Below are 25,026 nucleotides of genomic sequence, written 5' to 3' on the forward strand. Positions count from 1 at the left end.
AAAATACATAAGCAAAGAAAAGAAAAAGCCCTGGGAAATTTTTACGACATCCTCCAAAATTAGTGGCTGCCTAGGGCTGGGGGATTAGAGTGTTCAGGATGATGGCTAAAGGGAGTGGGGCTTATTGGGGGGCTAATGAAAAGTGATACTGGCAATAGATAATACAACTCTGAATATACCAAATGGTACTGAATTATGCACATGTAGGCCCCATGCCCAACGTGGGGCTCAAACTCACAACCCTGAGCCCAAGAGTTGAATGTTCTACCAACTGAGCCAGCAGGCATCCTTGAATTGTACCCCTGAAATGGCTGAACTGTATGTAGAGTATATGAATTCCATCTAAATAAAGCTGCTTAAAAAGAAATAATGTACTGTTTTCATCTCCTAAATGTCTCCTCAGTGACCTCATTTTCTCCTTTCCCACTCTCGGTTTTATGAACAAGTCACCTGCGACACAAGTGGCCTCCTTGCATCCAGTTTGGCTCTCTTCTCCATCCCCAGAATCTCTCACCTTCTAGTCACTGGCCATGCTGTCCTCTCAGCCTACTCTCCTGCCTTGTGCCCTGCCAGTTCCGACTTAACTTTTTGGGCCTCAGCTTAAACATCACTTCTGCTAGGGTTCCTTCACCTAATCCAGTGGATTTTGGTCTATCTCCTTTGTATTTCATCCATCGTCCTGTTCTTATTTTATGATAATTATTTCCTGTCTGTCTCCTCCACTAGACTTTACGCACACAGAACAGGGGAAATGTCTGTTTAATCCTAACCCGTAGCACAGTATCTCACACATAGCAGACACTCAATAAATATCGGCTATTGAATAAATGACTGAACAAGTCCTTACCTTTCAGATGATAACAATAATGCACCAAATCATAACTTTTCTGATTTTCTTCCTTTCTGATATATATTCACAGGATGACCTCAAAATTTATATTATTAAACAGCCCTATTATTTCTTAGTAAAAACAACTAATGAAGATATGATTAAATTGAATTCCATTTTTATCACTCCCTCCTTTTGAAATAAATGAGGTTAATTAGATAAGAAAATTATCTCTAATACAAGTTAGCAGTTGGAAATTATGAAAGCAAAAAATTATTTAACTCTATCTGTGCCTCTTTTAAATAAAATTAAGTTCTTTTATTGCCACAGGGTCCTATACTCCCAATTTCCTATTGTTTCTTTCCTCATTAATCACTCAGTTCTGGCCCCACATTTACACAAGTGCTGCATACTTCAAAAACAACTCTCTTTCAAACTAATTTTTATGGTAACAGCAGCTATTTACAGCCTCCAGGTCTTGGCAAGAAAACCTTGGAAGAAATTGATGATCTGCCAGTGTGGTCCATGTTACTATTTGGTGGTCTTGAAGATGTATCTATCCTTAGTCACAGATATATTTTCCTACCAACCTGAATTGGATACCTCACGAACAAATTACCACGTGTAAAAGGTCATACCGCTATTGTTAAATTAGTACTTCAACTTCTTGCTAAATAGAAAAAAAAAGTCACTCTTTTTAGTTATATTTGAAATCTCAAAATACCATGGCTAAAAGCAAATCATTCAATCTTAATTTTAGAATATAGTTCTGTACCAGAGTTCCATTCCTGCTAAGATTCTGATGTAATCCTCTCCCTCCATTTTAATCTTTTTCAGTTTTCCAGTTCTTGAAAGACATTAAATTTTCAATAAATACTTATTAAGTAAAAAGGAAAGGTAGTTCCATATATATAACAATCATTTATAAAACTGGATATCTGTCATTCACAGAGCACTTATATTCTGTATTCAATTACTCTATACTGGTATAGATTTTAAGTTTTTAAAGAATTCAAATAAAAAAGAATGCAAGTTATTTTTCAGATGATTCACACAGGATACTTGGAGGATGTGACAGTGGCCAAAGAGCATCAGTTGGAACATGAGTTAAAACCAATGATAAAAGGCAGGTTAGGGGTCTGATTAGACAGGCCTATTCTGTTTAAAGTCTGACAACTTGCTACACAGATATACTGTTTACTTAAAGCAATGTACCATGGAGCTGAATAAAAATGATTCCATGTACTTTGATCTATACCCAATAAATTAAGTTTACATTTAGTATACAGAGGTATATCTATTCAACCACAATTGTCCTATAGATAAAGAGAAATAATTATTGAGGTAAATAAGAACTCAAAATTTACTATCACAGGTTAAATACTTAAATTATGTAACATAATTATTATTTGCAAAGAGCAGCCAAACTTTAGAAGCCTGTAGCAAGATTGGCTCTTTTCTCCTAAATACTCAATTTCCAACCAAATGTTATATTATCAGAGTGGTGCTATCATACTCTTCTACCTGCTCACCTTCATGTGTGTGCCTACTGGCCTCGCAGCAAACTATGCTCTGAGACTACAGGGGAATGAATGTTCCTTCCTTCCTCCTAATTGAGGAAGTGCCTATATCTCAGACCCAAGAAAGGGGAATTCAAGCAGGAATTATTGATATTATTCCTTTTTCCCATTTCCCAACTGAACAACAGAACTCTTCAGAATTTTAGCAATTCTCCAATTTAAAATCTTCCCTACCTAATCCCCACCATAATCAACTGACTTCTCTTTGTTAAAGGAACTAGGGCAATCCCACTGCAGTGAAGCTCTTATCACTGTCAAAATGATAAAAGGGGTGTACTCTTGGTACTCCAAGACTGACAGCAGAATAGAACTTATCATAGATATAATGCTATCAATATAAATTTTTTCACATTAAATATTAAGTGGGCTTACAGGAGCTGCTTTGAGAAGCCAATGTTGTTTCTACTTGGAAATATATAAACATATACACTCATAAAATCTTTGAAAGTAAACCATTTACAAATTATACACTGTCAATACCAGTATGCCCAATGTGTCCAACAGAAATATAACACAGACTGCACTTGTAATTTTAAGTTTTATAGTAACCACATCTGAAAATAGTAAAAAGGTAAAATTAGCTTCAAGAATGTCTTGATTTAACCCAACAAATCCAATACTATCATGTCATCATGTGATCAGTATTAAAAAGTATCATCAAGATATTTTACATTTTTTTACACAAAGTATTCAAAGTCCAGTGTGCATTTTACATCTCAGTTTGGATGAGGCACAGTTTAAGCACTCAGTAAGTCAGATATTGCTAGTGGCTACCATACTGGACCACACAGCTCTATTACTGCTTTCAATAAACTACCTTAAATATCTCCAGAAAAAAAGCTGACTGTAATCTACAATTGTGTTAAGTATATATATTGATATCAAATATAGTACGTTAAATTTTTGAGTTAAATCAACAGTTTTTGTTTAACAGTCAGCTCCATGTGGTATGTAAATCATGTAGTTATTTAATATGTATGTTGAGATTTTTACAATAATCAATCCTCCAAGAATTCATATGCATTTACACATTTCACCTAAAAATTGTCACAACAAACCAAAATAATGCAGCACTTCATGCCACAGCACTGGAAATCATAAAGGAAGATATACTCTCCTCCAAGACAAACAGGAACAGTAACAGAGTTAAAGGCAGCTAAATAAAATATTCGGTAGACACACTCTAAAACAAACTCAATTATACTTGGTAACACTGGTCCAAATTTCATGCATATTCTTTAGAAATTAATATTAAGTATACACCACGGTAATTCTCACATGGGAGTTACAGAACAAAGGAGATGAACACTTTTGAATTATTCTATAATGTTTGGGATTTCATAAGGACAGACTTAATTTTATAAATAAGAAAAAAAAAAAACACTTTATAGATCTATGGTTAGTGAATAACAAAAAGACAAGGCCAAAGTAAGTAAAGCACATCCACACGACATTCATATAAAATAAACTAACACAAAGCATGTTTAGTTTATAAAGCTGATATCATATTATAAATCTCAACCTGTGAGTTATGTTCTAATGCAAGGCTATTCTTAATATTCAATAATCCTCCACAGTGGTTATTTTCCTGATCCCTTAACATAAAACAGTTATGTCATGAAACAAATCCAACAATGAAAAACAAAACTTTGAGTTAGAAGACTCAGGACAATTACCAAAGAACAGAGAAGGTGAAGAGCAAAAAAAATAGCTCCCATGAAATGGATATTATGAAAAAGGAAAACATATCCTAAATGGAATCCAGTATTTCATAAGCAAACACACAAAGCTTTCCTTCTAACTAAACAGAATATGCCTGCTATATGTGCCTACTTAAATATACTTCCTAAAAATAATTCTTATATTTAGGTAACATTTTTAAACAGGTGACTTTTTTTAAACAGTACACTTCACCTCTCCAGATAGTCCATCATAAACACAATCAAGATCATTCTTCACCAGCACCAGTCACTCAAACCATAATTCTGATTCGTTTTCTACAGAAGTCCCAAATTTCTGTTATTGTCAGTCTTCCAGAGTTCTACTACTCCATCTTACTTTCATCCACCATTCTTCACACTCCTTCCTTATCCTTTCCTAAAACTCTCATCCTATTTGCCCTCATGCTTTATCCATATATAATAGCCTCCAAGTAACACTACCTATTGTTATCATGCCTTAAACTCAACGGATTATTTGGCCATTAGGATACTCTATATAGTTCTGTGTAATATATACCACTAAAATCACTCATTGCTAGGGGCGCCTGGGTGGCTCAGTCGGTTATGGGTGGCTCAGTCGGTTAAGCATCTGACTTCGGCTTAGGTCATGATCTCACTGTGCATGGGTTCGAGCCTCGCATCTGGTTCTGTGCTGACAGCTAGCTCAGAGCCTGGAGCCTGCTTCTGATTCTGTGTCTCCCTCTCTCTCTGACCCTCCCCTACTCATGCTGTCTCTCTCTCAGAAATAAATAAAAAACATTAAAAAAATTTTTTTAAATCAGTCATTGCTTCATGTGTTACTAAAAAACCAACAGGGAAAGGAGTTGGGAGCTCAGCTTGGAGGTAAAAGCAAAAAATAATGCAAGTCCAAAAAATAAAACATCTTCATACTGGCCCAATTCAAGGAGAAAGTAGAATCATGCTCTTCGTCCCTAAAAGATTAAAGGAACTTGTATTTAACACCTGATGAATTAGCAAGAAAAAGTCATGATATTTGCTACTGTTAAAACAAATAAATTAGTTTCAATTAACTAACTGAAGAGATAAGACAGGAGAAAAGGTCATTCTCTAAATAGCAATATAAAAGATGAATAATTATATAATAACACACAGCAGGATCAGAGTTTCTGGAGATTATGAAAAAGAAACTATCACCAGTAACATTCTCAATGAGGTATTTTCAGTTCGCCAGCCAATCATTATGAAAAGGTAGCATACCAGCCCTGATATTGCGTAGCCTAGTCTGAGGGGAGGGAGGGATATTATTTTTAAGCTCTCCTTAGCCAAACTGAGGAAGGAAAATTTCCAGCTAGATCCATGTTAATACCATAATATTCAATGGAGGTTGAAGTAACTATATGAAAAAAAATATTATTGAATGTATCTCATTTCTGGATCTCAAGTAAATTTTTGAAAAGTCGTAACACAGGGCTCAAGTTAAGAAAGTATGATTTGATTAAAGCAAAAAGCTTTACAATAACATTAAGAAAATTCCAGGGCATCCACTCAGCAACTTTTAAATCCTCAGATCTGTTATCTTTCCCACATCATTCTCTCCTCAAAAAAGAAGTTAATTTTTAAAGTTCATTGATGAGAATGGCTAATTAAAATTTATAAAGCCCTCAAGCCAGTTCTGTTTTATTTTCAATTAAACTTAGCTCAAATTACTCTTCAAGTTTATTTTATGCCTTTCTGTTTAACCACACATTCTATAATAGAGTGTTCTGGAATGAACTGTGTCCCCCCTAAAGATACAGTAAAACACCCAGAACCTACTAATGTGGCCTCCTTTGGAAATAGGGTCTGTGCAAATGTAATTTACAAAAGATGGGGTCATGCTGAATTAGGGTGGGCCCTAAATCCAGTGACAGGTGTTTTTATAACGGGAGACAGAGATCTGAAGACACAGAGGAGAACCAAAGAAAGCCATGTAAAGAGGACTGCTGGTAACCACCAGAAGCTAGAGGAGGTAAGGAAAGACAATTCATTTAAAGAGCCTCTGAAGACAGCATGACCCTGTAGACCCCTTGACTTTGGACTTGTGGTCTCCAAAAGTATGAGTAAATATATTTCTATTGTTTTAAGCCAACTAGTGTGTGGTAATTGGTTATGGAAGCCCTAGAAAACAAACACAGAGAAGTATGGGTTAAGGGTTCTGAGCCTGTTTTACTTGTACACTAGGGGTTGAACAAATAAGTAAATGGATCGTAGATGGTGGGAGGTATCTCACTGTTGGGAGAGGGAAGTTATAAATAGACAAGTAAGGAAAAGGCTAAAAAATAAGCTCTGGTTCACTGGATTACAGTCAAGAGACATCAGCATGAAACACATGTTCACCTTAATATAAATACTGATATATACACACAGAAATAATTATAGATATCTGTGTATACACAAGTTAGTAGACATACCTGCATAGCCTAGCTCTGTCCTATGCAACAGCCTAGAAACCATGACATCCCAGCAGTAACAAGCATTCTCAGCACCTAGATCTTGATTTCTAAATACTATTCTCCAATAAAAGGAACCAGGGCTCTTTGGAGAAATCACTGATTCCAGAGTGAGTGTAGAGAAACTATAAAATGAGAATGGGACACTTTATAGTACCCAAAAGTAGGGAAATGCTCAAAAACAAAAGGATGGGTGTGGGTCAGAAAGTGTCATAGGAGCCAACATGAAAGAGTTCCTAATGGCCAAAGCTGTAATAATTTGAGCAACAAAATAATTATCATTGATTCATAAACCAAAAAATAAAATACATATGTATAGTCCATACTAATATAAATGAGGGAGATAAGGATGAATCTTTCTTATAAAAGAATTCCAATTAGGGGCTCCTGGGTGGCTCAGCCCATTAACTGCCCAACTCTTGATCTCAGGGTCATGAGTTTAAGCCCCACATTGGACTCCATGCTGGGCATGATGCCCACTTATAAAACAAAAAAACTAATTCCAAATTATATACATATTTTCCCCTCCAGGATATAGAACTCAGTACCCCACACCCACTGTGAGTTTGGGCTGGACTTAGTAATTTCCTTCCAAAGAATAGACTATGAAAGGGCAAAACAATTGTTTTATAGTGAAGAAACACAGCAAACACATTTTAACCAAGCTATCAACATTAGCATCACCACTGGTATCAGATAAATATCATGTACCCCCTGATATATGACACTTGCATCTCTGTACTATTCTTCCCAGAAAGCATAATCTCAATCTAATCATGAGAAAACATCAGACAAATCCAATCTTGAGAGACATCCTATAAAATGCCTAACCAGTCTTCCTCAACACTCTTATGGTTATGAAAAAGGAAAGCATGAGACATTGTAACAGACCAAAGGAGATTAAGGAAGACGTCACAACTAAAAGTAATATGGGATCCTGGAAAGGAACTAGGAGCAGGAGGAGGACATTAATAAAAACTGGGAAATTCTAATAAAGTCTGCAGTTTAATTTTTTTTTAAAAAGTACATATATATACATGAGCCCACATTGGCATAAACAAGTGAATATATAAATGGAAAAGAAAAGACAAATACATTTTAAAGAACAATTCTAAATATTAAATTCAGGTACTTCCTCTTCCAGGAGGTGGAGTTTAATCCTTCCCCTAAGACTGCATCCAAATAACAAAATATGGTAGAAAGAAGGGGCGCCTGGGTGGCTCAGTTGGTTAAGTGCCTGACTCTTGATTTTGGCTCAGATCATGATATTACGGGTCATGGGATGGAGCCCACAAGCTCCACACTGACAGTACCGCGGAGGTTGCTTGGGATTCTCTCCCTCTCCCTCTGTTTGCCCCTTCCCCCCAAATTTGCGTTCAAGCGCACGTTCCCTCTCAAAATAAATAAACTTGAAAAAAAAGTGGAAGAATTACTAAACAGTGGAGAAACCTGGCAACCTTGGTACTACCAGTTCCAGGACCTTATGGAGGAGTTTTAATAATAAATACTGATAGCTTGCTCCTGAATTTTTGTTGGTTTAGGATTCAGCTCTTTGGGATCTGCTAGAAAATTTTTTTTACTTGTTGTTCTGAATTATAGCTACCAGAATTTCATTCATTTTCTCTTGTTCTCCTTGTCATCATAGTGTTGTTTGTTCATTTTTCCCTGAGTTTTAGAGGGATTTCAAAAAGGAGTTAGTTAAATTAAAGGAGAGTGTTCAATTTATTGTCTTAAGGTAGATACTTGCTTGAATTTCTAGGTTAGCACAAACAGAGCTACCTAATTATTTTAACTGGATATGCAGTGAAATACTTAACCATGTCTCTGTTAAATATAAAGTTGTCTCTAAATTTTACTAAACAGTGTTACAGTGACTATATTTGTACGTATGATCTTTGTTCACCTGTGTGTGTGCTGAAATCAAGAATATTTATATTAAACATAGGATATTTACAGGTAATTGACCTCTTTGTGTTCTCACTTCCTCCATTAGAGAGTTATTGTGAGGATTAAATGAATTATTGTATAAGGTGCCTAAGACCTAGTGACAACTAGATAGTTGTTAGTTATCAATGTCAAATTGTCCTCTATAAAGGCTGAATATGTGTACTTGTTATGAGAGTACTACTTTTCCCATCTATGCTCAGACCCTGGATATTAGAGTCTATTTTGGGGGAGAAGGACAATTTTCCCCTGTTAGTGAAAAGCAGTATCTCATCACCCAGATTTTTATTTCACTATGAATTTGATCATCTTTTTGATGTTTATTGGGCATCTGTACTTTTCCCATGAATTGTTTACTTGCATCTTTCATCTATAAAATATTTTAAGTAATAAAGCATTTTAAATTTTGTAAATGAATTTGGGGGCATTGTCCTTATTTATAGAAGCTTGTTAAATAACATGAATTATTATTTCCATGTTAGTTTTATTTCAAATATTTATTCACAATGTGTCATTTCTCAAATTTACTATTTTATCAGTGTTCAGAACTTTTGAATTTTCACCAAATCAAACATGTTTCTAAAAAGTACTTAAGTTGATATGTTTGCTAGAGAAATGCTATCCATACAACAGACATTCTAGTCTTTTATTTTATGCTGACTTGTGATTTGGCTCACCTGTTGTAAACTGGCACGACTTTTATTCATTCTGATTGTTCCTTTGAATACATCAAAAAACATCCCCCTCCACCCCACCCAAAGAATTCTATGTTACTCTTAAATGCTCAGGAGGCCAAACCCAGTCCCAACCTTATCCGAACATATGAATGTTTGAAAGTCCTTGGAGACCCTTTGGGAGGGAGCCCCGTTTGTGGGAAGCCTCGGTAAGTCGAGGAGAAAAGGAAGAGAGGCTGAAACTGCTCAAGAAGAGAGAAGAGAGAAACCTCGGCTTGGGACACAGAGGGATCTGGTTTCCAGCTGTCCAGCTGACCTTGAGCTGGACGCACTGGTCCAGGCGACACCAGGAGAAACTGCTCCTCTGCTTGCCAGCTCAACCTGGAGGGGAAGCGGCGCGCCTGAAGCCAGTCGGCAGCTCTTCTGGCTCTGCTAGATTGCCAGTGGGGAGGCAAGAGGCTTGAAACTGCTCTAAGGGACTGGCCTGCGGGTTTATATTTCTGGCGGTATCAATGGGGCGCGAGCTGAATAAGATTTGGAAATGAGGCGTGACTTGGGACACAGAGCACTGCCCACCTCAGCAACGCCCTGAAGCACAGGGAGATCAGACCCAAAAGAGGGAGGTGCAACACTTGGTTGGAGAGGGGACTGGGACCCGGCCATTTTTCTCCCCACAACCACCAACGTGGGACCTTAGGGAGTGGCCTGAAGTAGCAGTGGAGGCTATGACCCACCTACACCAAAACACCCCATCCTTGCTAGAGATCTGCTTCCCCCTCTACCCCCCTCCCAGCCCAGGGCAAGACCAATGGATGCACTACTGTGATTAATTCTAGATCAATTCTTTCTATTCAGATATACTTTCCCTTGCCTCATTCGTATCCCTCCCCTCTGCTGGGCTGGGCACTCTGGTCATTGGTTTGCTTAAACAGTCACATTTAATCCATTCTCTAGATGTATACTCTACACCTCCACCACTACCTTTCTCTCTCTCTCTCTCTCTCTGGAGTAATCAGGCTATATAGTTTCTCTGAGTAACATTATCTTCATCTCTTTCTCCTCGCCTCTTACCATATTCTCCTCTTTTTCTCTCTGAATTGAGCCTCTCTCTTTGTATATGCTCTTCCATCAACACTGCATACACCCAGCTCTTTACTTGTAGCTGGGAATTCTGGTTTTATGCCTTTAGACTATCCTTTGTCTTTTGGGTTTTTCTTTTTTCTTTTATCCTCTTTTTTATTTCTTTTTTTTTAATTTTTATTATTTTTCTCCATCCTCTCTTTTCCTTCTTTTTTTTCTTTTTCCCTTTCGGTTTGCGTGTTTGTCGAATTTGTGTGTTTGTTGCCTTTTTTCCCTGTGTGTTTATCTGTCTGTTTTCTTTTCCAGGGCTACCTCAAGAAACAAGCCAAAGTACAGATGGTGCAGAGTCCCAAATACCACTACCAGTAGAAAAATGAAATAACCAAAGTCTCAACAAGAGAGACCAAGAGACACCATTCAAAGAACACTTCCTGAACAGACAGGCCCTGGACAGTCAAAGAGCCTTCTTTAATATGGCAGTACTCGCAGGTGCAGAGTGCATAACAAGCTTTTAAAACTAACAAGAGACAGAAAGCTAACCAAAATGACAAAACAGAAGAACTCTCCTCTAAAGAAATTCCAGGAAGAAATGACAGCTAAAGAACTGCTCAAAACAGATATAAGCAACATAGCTGAACAAGAATTTAGAACAACAGTTATAAAATTAATAGCTGGGCTTGAAAAAGGCATGGAAGACATCAGAGAAACTATTGCTACAAAGACTATGGAGCTTAAAAATAGTTGTGATGAATTAAAAAATGCTACAAATGAGATGAATAAAATGGAGGTGTCCAATGCACGGATTCAAGAAGCAGAGAGGAGGATAGGTGAATTAGAAGACACAATTATACAAAAGGAGGAAGCTGAGAAAAAGACAGATAAACTGATCCAGGAGCATGAAAGGATGGTTCGAGAGCTGAGCAATACAATCAAATGGAACAATATCCATATCATAGGAATTCCAAAAGAGGAAGAGAGGGAAAGGTGCTGAAGGAGTCCTTGAACAAATAATAACAGAGAACTTACCTGATCTGGGGAAGGAAACAGACACTGAAATCCAAGAGGCACAGAGAACACCCCTCAGATGTAACATGAATCGATCTTCTGCATGACATAGCATAGTGAAACTGGCAAAATATAAGGACAAAGAGAGAATTCTGAAAGCAGCTAGGGATAAAAGGGCCCTAACATACAAAGGGAAACCTATCAGAGTGGTGACAGACCTATCTACTGAAACTTGGCAGGCCAAAAAGGAATAGCAGGAAATCTTCAATGTCATGAACAGAAAAAATATGCAGCCAAGAATCCTCTATCCAGGAAGCCTGTCATTCTGAATAGAAGGAGAGATAAAAGCCTTCCCAAATAATCGACAACTTAAAGAATTCATCACCACTAAACCAGCCCTACAAGAAATCCTGAGGCGGATTCTATGGGGGAAATGTTGCAAGGAATGCAAGGTACCAGAGACACCACCACAAGCACGAATCCTACAAAAAAAAAAAAAAAAAGGACTCTAAACCCATATATTTCAATAATAACACTGAATGTAAATGGACTAAATGCTCTAAGCAAAAGACATAGGGTAGCAAAATGGATAAAAAGACAAATCCATCTATTTGCTGTCTACAGGAAACTCATTTTAAACCTGAGGACACCTTCAGACTGAAAGTAAGGGGATGGAGAAATATCTATCATGCTACTGGAAGTCAAAAGAAAGCTGGACTAGCTATACTTATATCAGATAAGCTGGACTTTAAAGTAAAGACAGTAACAAGGGATGAAGAAGGGCATTATATAATAATTACAGAGTCAGGAAGAGATAACAATTTTAAATGTCTACACACCGAATACGGGAGCACCCAAATACATAAAACAATCACAAACAGAAACAATCTTATGGACTAGAATGTGCTAACAGCAGGAGACTTTAATACTCCATTTACAACAATGGATAGATCAACTAGATAGAAAATCACAAAAGAAACAATGGACTTGAATAACACATTGGACCAGATGGATTTAACAGATATATTTAGAATTCTAAATCCCGAGGCCACGGAATTCACTTTCTTCTCAAGTGAATGGCCCATTCTCCAAAATAGATCACATACTGGAACATAAAGAAGCCCTCAATAAGTATAAAAGAAGTGAGATCATATTGTGCACACTTTCAGATCACAATGCTATGAAACTTGAAATCAATCACAGGAAGAAGTCTGCAAAACCTCTAAAACCATGGAGGTTAAAGAACATCCTACTGGAGTGCCTGGGTAGCTCAGTTGGTTAAGCAGCCTACTTCAGCTCAGGTCATGATCTCGCGGTTCATAGGTTCAAGCCCCGCGTCGGGCTCTGTGCTGACAGCTGGCTCAGAGCCTGGAGCCTCTTTCAGATTCTTTGTCTCCCTCTCTCACTGACCCTCCCCTGCTTGCACTGTCTCTCTCTCTCAGAAATAAATAAAAACATTAAAATTTCTTTTAAAAAAAGAACACCCTACTAAAGAACAAATAAGCCAATCAGGCAATTAGAGAAGAAATCAAAAAAAATATGGAAATAAGTGAAAATGAAAATACAACAATTCAAACTCTATGGGATGCGGCAAAGGCAGCCCGAAGAGGAAAGTACACTGCACTCCAGGCCTATTTCAAGAAATTAGAAAAAGGGCAAGTGGAAAATCTAACAGCATACCTAAAGGAACTAAAAGGAGAGCAACAAGAACATCCCAAACGCAGCAGGAGAAGAGAAAAAATAAAAATGAGGGCAAAAATAAACCATATAAAATCCAAAAAAAAACAGGGAACAGATCAATGAAACCAAGAGTTATTTTTTTGAAAAAATAAATTGACAAACCTCTAGCCAGAATTCTCAAAAAGAAAAGAGAGAGCACCCAAATGGACAAAAATCATGAATGAAAATGGACTTATTACAACCAACCCCACAAAAATACAAGCAATTATCAAGGAATACTATGAAAAATTATATGCCAACAAACTAGACAACTGAGAAGAGCTGGACAAATTCCTAAACACACACTCACTATGGGAAGAGACAGAAAATCTGAACAGACCCATAACTAGTGAAGAAATTGAATCAGTTATCAAAAATCTCCCAACAAATAAGAGCCCTGGGCCAGATGGCTTCTCTGGGGAATTCTAGCAGACATTTAAAACAGAATTAATACCCAATCCTCTCAAGCTATTCCAAAAAATAGAAATCAAAGGAAAACTTCCAGACTCATTCTATGAAGCCAGCATCACTTTGATTCCCAAGCCAGACAGAGACCCAGCAGAAAAAGAGAACTATAGGCCAATATCCTTGATGAATACGGATGCAAAAATCCTCAACAAGACACTTGCAAATCGAATTCAACAGCACATAAACAACTTATCCACCATGATCAAGTGGGATTCATTCCTGGGTTACAGGGCTGGTTCAATATTCGCGGGGAAAAATAGTGGGGGAAAGGGAGGGAGGCAAACCATGAGAGATTGGTGAATGCTGAGAACAAACTGAGAGCTGATAGGGATGGGGAGAGGGTGAGGGGGGTGATGGGCATGGAGGAGGGCACTTTCTGGGATGTGCACGGGGTGTTACATGGAAACCAACTTCACAATAAACTAAGAAAAAAAAAAAAGAAAGGATTTGGAAAAAGGAAATTCTAGGAGTTGATGTGGATTAGGTCATGTAACTCATTTACAATGAAAATTATTTTCTTAAAAAAATCCAATATAAATAAGACAGAAAAAAAGAAAGCAAATCACAAACATACATGGAATGATCCAGTTTTAGGTTTATTTTAAAACCTGTGTGTAGGTAAATAAATGTCAGCAAAAGATCTGGCAGATTATACAACACACTAATAATATGTTACCTCTGAAAATAAAGCAAGAATTAAAGGAAGGAAATTAAAGGGAGATTTCACTTTTTGCTCTGTTTAATTCTATACAGGTTCAAAATTTTCAAAGAACACAAATTTAATAATATTTAAAATATAATTTGCTTTTAAAATTACATTCATCTTTATGTTTTTTAAATGTGCATTTATTACTTTTTTTTTAAATGGGAAAGTAGAAAAAATACACAAAATAAATGACATTAAGGAAAAGTTGTATAAGCCTGTTTTTTTTTTAAGTCCTTTTGCTCTTTTTTTTTTTTAAGTTTATTTGTTTATTTTAAGAGAGAGAGCAGGGGAGGGCCAGAGAGAGAAGGAGAGAAAGAACCCCAAGCAGGCTCCACACTAGGAGCCCAGAGCCCAACGCGGGGCTTAAATTCACAACTGCAAGATCATGACCAAACCAAGAGTCGGACATTTAACCGACTGAGCCTCCTCAGTGCCCCTCTCTTTGTTTTTCATTTATATCTGTCTCATAGATTTTCTGGTTCAAGATCACTGCCTGGATGCAAAAGCTATATTCTCTCCCTTTCAAGACCCAGTGAAATGACAGAGAAACTCATGGCAATGAAAAATACAGGATCACCAGAGAAAAAAATGGCAAGAAAATCCCAGAAGGTGGAAAATAAAGCATGAATTATTGAAACAGGACAGAATACAGGGCATAAAATACAAGTCTGGAAATGTAGCACAGGGAGTTCATTTGTCTGAGAGAACATCAAAGAGGGTTTAACCTCAGAAATATCAGGTACAAAAGCAGGCTAAAAACAAGAACCTTAACTAAAAATCTATATATGTACCATCTCATTGAACAAAATTGAGCATCCAGTAAATACCAGTCCCTATTCTATGACAGAATAAACAAACCCAAAATAAAGCAAGGGTGTGGGTACAAAACTGTGAGGGTAGCAGCAGAAGCAACACTGTTTTAGATAAGCCAGGTGGTGAACTTCCTCAGAAAGAGAAATTTGAGGAAGGAGACACACAAAAAAATAAGAGATCAAGGAAGGAGAACACAAATCATTTTTAAATCAGTGATGGTAATGCAGAGACCTGCACAAAGCAATTTAAAAGCCATGCTGTGAAATCTTCATAATACATAAAAATGAGTTATCTCCAAATGAGAGCTGAAAAAAAATAAGGCTGAAATGAGAAATTATTCAAGGTTTCAGAGATAATTATGTGACAACAGGTTTAAACAGCATAAGCTCTTAACCACCATATTAGTAAGAGCAGTCATTAAATCTTTTGGGAATTAATTTACTCATTTATATAATGGTCTAATTAATTATATTTTCTCTAAAGACCCTTTCAATTCTAACACTGTGACTAATACTAAAAGAAAATAATCCTACTTATCATTTACAGCTTAAGATAATAGTCCATTAGCATGCTGAAAGCTTGAAAAAAAGTCTCTATAATGGGACATTTTCTTTAATACTTCAGGAATATCACCAGCCTCCCACTGAAGGACTCTAAAATAAATGTCAACAGTAGTACACATAGAATAATATATTAAAATCTATTTCAGATCAATCAAATAAAAAAACTCTATTATACAACTATCAATATACCCTGTCAACTTCAAGAGATAAAAATATAAATAAACAAACTTACAATAAAATCAGCAGTTCTAAGAGTATTCATTTATAAGCCAAATAAGGCTGTGAAACAGGATATAAAATCTTGTATTTAGGGAAGGTAAAATAGAAAGTTAAGGAAATAGAAGCACTATGTACTTAAGTTATCTTAATCTTTCAATTTAGCAAAATACTTGTCTTTACAATTATTAATTTTTACAATTCATACTTCTATTTATCTGCCCCTTCACCACCTTGTATGTATTTCCTTCCTTTCCTTGAGTTACATGTTTTAAAGAGTCAACTAATATTAGATGCAAGACCATAATAAAACCAATATTCAATGCGACTGCTAGCAAAGTTATAGCAAACAGTAGTACTTAAGATTTTTATTAACATCTGTAAGAAAACACTGGTGAGATCATGGAAAGCATACACTCTTCCCTATACTTCCCACGAAATGCAACTAAAAGCCCTAGACATTATATGTAAAACAAACATAAGACTGAAAGTTGGAGAAAAGATGGCACACCAGTTAAGAAACTCAGGACCCAAAGAACAAGACAGTGGTGAGCTCCTTGACTTTTCTTTTTGCCACCCAACTTTGGAGCTGAAAAAAAAACAGCCACCCAAAAGAACCAAAGGGCATGGTCCAACAAAGTCCCAGAAAAGCCTGTTCTCCCTAGCCAATGGACCAGGAAAGAGGAAGCCTATAATGACAGAAATTTTTCAGACAGTAAACATTCCTCTCCAGCCAAACACCATACAAAAACTACAGCCCTACCTCCACATACACCAACAAAATCAAGTGGAGAGCCTAGACTTCCAATCCTGCCACGCTATAACAAAGTTCACCAAAATAGCCTCACCTGGGTAGTGTCAAAGAAGGGCAAGTAGGGAGACAAGACTTTCATCCCTGTCTGGCAGTATGGATACCCACTATGCACACGTACATTCTTAGGTTATGTCAGAGGGGCCTGCCTAACAGTCTGGACATTCACGATCTCCCAGCAATACAGAGGTCACCCACAAATGGTGTCAGTAATGATGACCTGAAAACCCTGGACTTCTACCCACCTCCAGCAGTAACTAGGCACTCCTCTCCAAACTCATCAGGTATCAATAGAGGCCAAGTGGGGAACACAGACTTCTAACTCCATCTGGCAGTAAGGAGGTAGTACCTCTTCCCATTTCACATGCCAGAGTAGTACCTTACAAAATCAGCTAACAAGAAAGGTTTAAACATACAAATAAACATTTATAATAATTTTTTTATTTACTTATGTGTAAATACTTTATAAATACAAGACATATGATGAAAGTATAAATGTAACAATATTTGTTTGTAGTAAATAAATTAAATCTAGAATCTCTTAACTGTACAAAATACTCCAAACTTCAGTTGAAAATCATTTGTCATACAAAGAATAAATTCCAAAAATGAATGAAAAAAGAAATAAATATGCCAACACCAAGATAACAGAAATGTTAAGAACTCTCTGGTAAGAATGTTAAAGAAATCATTATAAAATTGCTTTGATGAACATAGGCACGCCTGAAACAAATCACAAAACAGCATCATCTAAGAAATAAAATATAAATAAATAAATAAATAAATAAAAGATTTTAGAAATGAAAAATACAATGACAAAAATAAGAAGCTCAGTGGTGGGCTCACCATTAGAATGGAGCAGAACCTCTCCCCCACCAAAATCAGTGAACTAGAAGACAAAACAATGAAAACTACCCAGTCTAAATAACAAATAAAAAATGGGAGGGGGCGGGGAGGAAGCCTATAGGACAATAACAAAAGATTTATGATTTGTTCCATCAAAATCCTGTAAGGAAAAAGGGAAAGGCTCCATGTGCTCAAAGAAAATAATGGTAGGAAACTTCTGAAATTGGGCAGGATGTTCAGATTCACGAGGCTGTACAAAGCACAAATGGGAAAAATCCAAAGAAATCCACCCAAAGACATGTGATACTCAATTTCTTTTTTTTTTTTTTTTAATATTTTTATTTATTTCTAGGAGAGAGAGAGACAGCATGAGCAGGGAGGGTCAGAGAGAGAGGGAGATACAGACTCTGAAATAGGCTCCAGGCTCTGAGCTGGCAGTCAGCACAGAGCCTGACGCGGGGCTCGAACCCACGACCACGAACCGTGAGATCATGACCTAAGCGAAAGTCGGACGCTTAACCGACTAAGCCACCCAGGCGCCCCTGTGATACTCAATTTCTAAAACTGAAGAGAAAGAAAAAAATCCTTAGAGTAGCCAGAGAAAAATGACAAGAGATTTGTTATCAGAAACCATGGAGGCCTGAAAAAAGTGGCACAATACTTTTCAAGTACTTAAAAAAAATTTTAAAAAGTCAAACAAGAGGGGCGCCTGGGTGGCTTAGTCGGTTAAGCGTCCGACTTTCGCTTAGGTCATGATCTCGCGGTTCGTGGGTTCGAGCCCCGCGTCGGGCTCTGTGCTGACTGCCAGCTCAGAGCCTGGAGCCTGTTTCAGTCTGTGACTCCTTCTCTCTCTGACCCTCCCCTGCTCACGCTGTCTCTCTCTCTCCTAGAAATAAATAAAAATATTAAAAAAAAAAAAGTCAAACAAGAATTGAATACCCAATGAAATTATCCTTCAGGAATCAAGAGGAAATCAAGACATTCTCGATTGAAAAGAAACTTTGGTAATTTGTCATGAGTAGATGTATCCTTAAAAAATGGCTAAACCGAAAAGGAACAATATAAAGAACCTTAAAACATAAAGGAAGAAAACACAGAAAGCAAAAACAGGCTATTTCCTCTTGAGTTTCCTAAATTACGTTTGATGGTTGAAGTAAAAATTATAACAGTAATATAGTTATTAATATATAGAGATAATATTTGAAAAAAATCTATTATAAGTAGGGGATGGTAAAGGGATTCTATACTCCACTCAAATGTTAAAGTTATTTATATTACATATGTATATCTAAAGCAATCACAAGAAGAGCTATAGAGAGATTACACTTAAAAATACTATAGGGGCACCTGAGTGGCTCAGTCAGTTAGGCATCTGACTCATGATCTCATGGTTCATGGGTTCGAGCCCCACACTGGGCTCTGCACTGACAGGGCAGAGCCTGCTTGGGATTCTCTCAATCTTCCTCTCTCTCTGCCCTTCCCTCTTCACACGTGCATATGCACATGTACTCTAATAAACTTTCTAAAAAAAAAATTATAGATAAATCCAAGTGGAATTCTAAAAATGTTCCAGTAATACAAAGGAAAGCAGGAATATGAAAACAGAAAGAGGACAGAGAACTTACATATCAATAAATTAGCAATTACATTAAATGTAAATAGTCTAAATATAACAATTAAAAGACAGAGATCAGCAGAGTGAATTGTAAATCATGATCCAACTACATGCTGTCAAAACTAACTTCAACTAAAAAGATACAGTGGTTGAAAGTAAAAATGTAGAAAACATTTACCACTTAAACATTAATCAAAGGAAAGCCAGAGTACCTGTATAAATATCAGATAAAGCAGACTTCAGTACAAGAAAATTATCAGAGAGAGAGGCATACTATATAATGTTAAAAAGGCCAATCCACCAAGAATACATAGCAATCCTAAATGTGTATGCACCAAGCACCAGAACTACAATACATAAAGCAAAAATTTAAAGAACCAACCAAGGAACACAAATCCACAATTATAGCTGAGACTTTAAAAATCTGCTCTCTCAACAAATGACTGAATAACTAGATAGAAAATCAAAGATACAGGAAAAAACACCATCCATCAATGGGATCTAATCAACGTTTATACAACACTTAACCCAACAACAGCAAAATACACATTATTTTCAAGTGCCCACAAAAGATATACCAAATAAACATAGGCTGATAAACCTCAAAAGAAACCTCAAAAGATTTAAAAGAATTGAAATCATAGTGCTTCTGACTACAATGAAACCAAACTTGAATTAATAGAAGGAGAGCAGAAAAACACCAAACACTTTGAAACTAAACAACAAACTACTAAATAACTGAGGTGAAAAGGAAATCTCAACATAAATTAAGAAAAGAAAAGAAAAGAAAAGAAGAGAAAAGAAAAGAAAAGAAAAGAAAAGAAAAGAAAAGAAAAGAAAAGAAATGAAAACATAACATACCAAAATTCGTGGGACAAAGCCAAAACAGTGCTCAGAAAAATGTACAGCACCAAATACATACATCTAAAAGAGGGAAAGTTTCAAATCACTAACCAGCTTAATCTCACCTTATTTAGAAATAATCTCACTAACCACCTATTTAGAAGAGGAGAGAAATAAACCCAAAGCAAAGAAATAATAAAAAACAGAAATCACTGAACCGAAAGCAGACAACAAAAGAGAAAAGTTAATGAAACAAAGAACTGATCCTTTGAAAGATCAATAAAATTGAAAAACTGCTACCAAGACTAAAAAATAAAGAAAAGGTGACACAAATTACCAATACCAGAAATGGAACAAGGTATATCACAACAGAGGCTGCAGACATCAAGAGATAGTAAGGAAATGCTATAAACAATTCTACACACATAAATTTGACAACTAAGACACAAAAGACCACTTCCCTGGGGACTGAGCAGGTACTATCATAATTCATTCAATTTGAAAGAGATAATTTGAATAACCCTATAACTATTAAGGAAACTGAATTCATTATGTTAAAACTATGAAAAAAGAAATCTCTAGTCCCAGATTATTTCACCAAAGAATTCTACCAAACATCTACAGAATTAATATCACTCCATACATTTCTCTTCCAGAAAATAGGAGAGAATACTTTCCAATTCATTTTATAAAGCTAGTATTATTCTAACATCAAAACAGGACAAGATAGTTCTCCCCAAAAGAGAAAACTACAGACCAATATTCCTATGGGTACACAGAAAAATTCCAAGTGAAGTTTATTCCAGGGATAAAAAGCTGGCTCAATATTTGAAAAATCAAGCAATGAAACCTGCCACCATATCAACAAGCTAAAGAAGAATATCATTTATCAAGTGATGCAGAAAAAGCATTTGCAAAATCTAATAATCATCCATCCAAAAAAAAAAATCTCAGCAAAGTAAGACTAGAGAGAAATTTTCTCCAATTGATAAACGGCATCTACGAAAAACCTACAGCTAACAGTTGTTACACAGCTACTTAGCAGTTGAAGACTAAGCCCTTCATCTGTAAGATCAGGAAAAAGAGCAGACTGTCCACTCCTACTACTAATCTTCAACACACACTGTTCTGGATGGTCTGGTCACTGCAGCAAGTGAAGGAAAGAAAATAAATGGCATACAGACTGGAAAGGAAGAACATTCCTATTTACTGATGGCATGATTATGTATAGAGTAAATTCCAAGAGATCTACCTAAAAAACCTTGTAGAATTAAAGAGTGGGTTCAGCAATGTCACAAAATATACAAAAATCTATTTTATTTGTATGTAATAACAACATATGGACACCAAATTGGAAATACTATGCCACTGAAAATCGCTCAAAAAAAAAAAGAAAGAAAAAATGAAATATTCAGGTATAAATCTACAAAAACATGTACAACACTGGTGAATAAAGTTAAAATCGAAATAAATGGAGAACTATACCACATTAACAGACTTTAAGACTGAAGAGAGTAAATACGTCAATTCTGCCCAAGCTGGATATATGGATAACACAATTCCTATAAAATTCCCAGCAAAATTTTTGATAGATATAGACAAAATTATTAAAACTTACATAGAAAAGCAAAGGAATGAAAACAGCTAAAACAGTTTTGAAAAAGAAGAAAATATGTGCTCGCTTCGGCAGCACATATCCTAAAATTGGAAAAAATGAACTGGAAATAATGAACTTCAATCTTAGTTGTACAAAAGGATTAAGTCAAGATGTCTCAGTTTTCAACATCTTGTACATTCCAAGACAGGTTGACCCTCGTTTTTTGGCTCCTAAGAGGTAACCTCTACCCTTGGAATATCCCGCTTAATAAGAGTGTCTTTGTTTACCTGGGGAGCTTGGGTCACTTCATATAGTCTATGCTAATAATGTGATTTATGGAGAGAGGCTTGAATCTTGTGATACCAGCTTGATCTCTCAAGGGCTAGAGAGTAAGGTAATCCACACAGGGAATTAACCATGCCAACATAATCAACCCATAAAAAAATCCTGTACACCAAGGCTTGGATGGACCCTTGCCTGGTTAGCAATACTCTGTATGTGCTATCACAAATCATTGCTGGGAGAATTAAACACTCAACTCCACTGGGAGAAGACAACTGGAAGTCGGGGCCTAGTGTCTCCTAGACCCTGCCCTTTGCTGCTTTTTCTATTGCTGAGTCTATTAGTATGACAGCTCTACTGAGTTCTGTGATTCCTTTAAAGCAAATTACTGAGATGAAGGGTGGTCTTGGGGACACCCAAACACACTTACTCTATAAAAATTTAACTCAAAAATGGATCATAGAATTAAATGGAAAAGAAAAAAATGGTAAAAATTTAAGGAAAAAAGAGAAAATCTTCAAAATCTGGGACTAGGCAAAGAGTTCTCAGTCTTGACTCCAAAAGCACAATCCATGTAGGAAGATACTATACACTAAACGTCAAATTTTAAAATTCCTGCTCTGCAAAGACACTGTTAGAGGATGAAAAGACAAACAACAGAGTGGAAGAATAAATATATTTGCAAACCATATAACCAGCAAAGGATTAGTATCCAAAATATATTAAGAACTCTCACAACTCAACAGTAAAATAAAAGGAATAATCTGATGAAAACATGGGCAAAAGACAGATGGAAAATAAGCATGTGAAGAAATTGTCCAACATTATTAATCTTTAAGGAAATGAAAGTTAAAATCACAGTGAGATACCACTGCATTCTCATCGGAAAGGCTAGAATTTAAAAACCATCAACACAGGGCACCTGGGTGGCTCAATAGGTTGTGTCTGACTTCAGCCCAGGTCATGATCTCACGGTTCATGAGTTCAAGCCCAGTGTCAGCCTCTGTGCTGACAGCTCAGAGCCTTGACCCTGCTTCAGATTCTTTATCTCCCTCTTTTTGTCCCTCCCCTACTCACATTCTGTCTCTCTCTCTCTCTCTCTCAAAAGTAAATAAAACATGAAAAAAATTAAAAGAAAAATACTTTTTTTTTTTACAAATAGTTTATTGTCAAATTAGTTTCCACATAAAAGAAAAATACTTTTAAAAAAACCACCAAAACTAAGTAGAATGAAGAAAAAACTAGATCATTCACAATGTTCCTTATTTCCACTGCTGTCTGAAATAATCACCCTGAAAAACAGTGTGACAAGTTCTTTAAAAACGAAACATACAACTTCCATATAACCAGCTACTGCGTTCCTAAATGTTTACCACAGAGAAATGAAGACATATGTTTATACCAAAACCTGTACATGAATGCTTACAGCAGCTTTATTCCCAATAGCCAAAACTGAAACAATCCAAATATCCTTCAGTGGGTAAACGGTTAAGCCAAATGTGGTCTACCTAATACCACCAATGCCGAATACTACTTAGCAATAAAAGAAATGAACTACTGATATACACAACAACCTTGACAAATCATCAAAAAACTAAAAAGCCAATATTAAAGGGTTACAAACTGTAGGATTCCTCTTATACAGCATTCTTGAAATGACAAAATTATAAAAACAGAGACTAGACTAGTGGTTTCCAAGAGTTAAGTGGGATAGAGGGAGCATGAGCAACATGAGGTGTATACTGTGGTGACAGAAACAGTCTGTACTTTAATTGTATCAATATCCTGGCTGTGAGACCATACTGTAGAGTTCTGCAAGATATTACCATGGGTAGGGGTTGGAGGTACTGAATAAAGAATGCACAAAAACACTGTTCTATTTCTTAAAATTGGATGTGAATCTGCAATTACCTCAAAATAAATAGTTTAAAAGTAACTGAGCGAAAAACTTACATGAGCAGAGAATTTTATTTGATGTATAATAACACTGAACATTATTAAATATTCAAACACTACTTTATAATTTCTTATTTTAGAACAGAATACACCCCTTAAATATACTCAATCACAACCATTCTCTGAAGGCTCATGTCTAAACACTAAGAATTTCAGCTCACCTTCCACGCTGTCAGAACAGGAAGTTCCAATGCCGGTGTCACCACTGTCAGAAGTTATACTATGTCTCCTGATATGATTATTTCGATGGTTAGAGGGAACGGTTGTGGCCTGCCACAATGATTCATTACCAGGTAACCATGCTGATGAGGAATAATCTGGGCCTACAAAGGAAAATACGCAAAAGTTAGCATATTTACAATGTCTAGGAGTAGACAGAAAAGATCTTTTTTGACCTTAGAAAAAATACACATAAAGTAAAAAAAAAAAAAAAAGAAAGAAAAGGTTTTCTGTCCCGAATAATTAAAATAGATCAGTGATATCTAAGATTCATCATATAAACTTACATATCATACACCTAAAAATTCAATCCTGATTTAGCAGCATCCTTTGCTGAAGGACTCTGATTTCTGTTTACAAGTACTGAACTTCTAAAAACATACTGCTGCCTTGTAAATGTCAAATCAGGGGGCGCCTGGGTGGCTCAGTCAGTTGAGTATCCTACTTCTGCTCATACTTTGTGAGCTGGAGCCCCACCTCGAGGTTTGTGCAATTAGCACAGAGCTTGCTTCGAATTCTCTTTCTCCCTCTCTGCCCCTCTCCCACTCATGTTCTTTCTCTCAAAAATAAACAAACATTTAAAAAATATAAAAAATAAAATGTCAAATCAGGAGGCCTGCATGGCTCAGTCAACTGAGCATCTGACTATTTTGGCTTAGGTCATGATCTCAGGATCATGGGATCAAGCACCACATGTAGCTTTGCACTAAGCGTGGACCCTACTCAGAATTCTCTCTCTCTCCCTCTACCCTGATCCCCTGTTCATGCTCTAAAATTAAAAATTTAAATTTAAATTTTAAAAAAAAGTCAAATCTATCTGTCTGTAAATGTCAACACTCTGCTCTGGAACATTTGATATGTAGGCATCTGTGATTCCACACAGAGGCATTAGCGGAGAATGAAGGTCCCAGGAAAGTCTAATTGAATCATACTGCATGATAATTTAAGTGGAATATGCTGATGGAAAATAAATCTTTTTTCTACTATATCCTTATCACTTAACATTTAAAATTATTGTGTATTTATTTCTTTAGTTACATTTTACTAAAAGTTAAACACCATAGCATCTTCTTTTTGGCTCTTTGCTAG

The 25,026-nt window shown here is 36.3% G+C and overlaps 1 protein-coding gene across 2 annotated transcripts in view; it reads right to left on the reverse strand.

Annotated features, from left to right (window-relative positions):
• The window catches only part of CEP85L (centrosomal protein 85 like), a 161,658-nt gene that overhangs the window by 118,980 nt on the left and 17,652 nt on the right, over nt 1–25,026 (reverse strand). For both annotated transcript variants that reach the window (XM_039246031.1, XM_039246032.1), the window contains exon 2: nt 23,880–24,041. In XM_039246031.1, coding sequence (XP_039101962.1) covers nt 23,880–24,041 — 162 coding nt within the window. The remainder of the gene's footprint in view (nt 1–23,879; nt 24,042–25,026) is intronic.

The sequence above is a fragment of the Hyaena hyaena genome, unplaced genomic scaffold, assembly GCF_003009895.1.
Source record: "Hyaena hyaena isolate Hyena2069 unplaced genomic scaffold, ASM300989v1 scaffold_279, whole genome shotgun sequence".
NCBI classification, from domain to species: domain Eukaryota; kingdom Metazoa; phylum Chordata; class Mammalia; order Carnivora; family Hyaenidae; genus Hyaena; species Hyaena hyaena.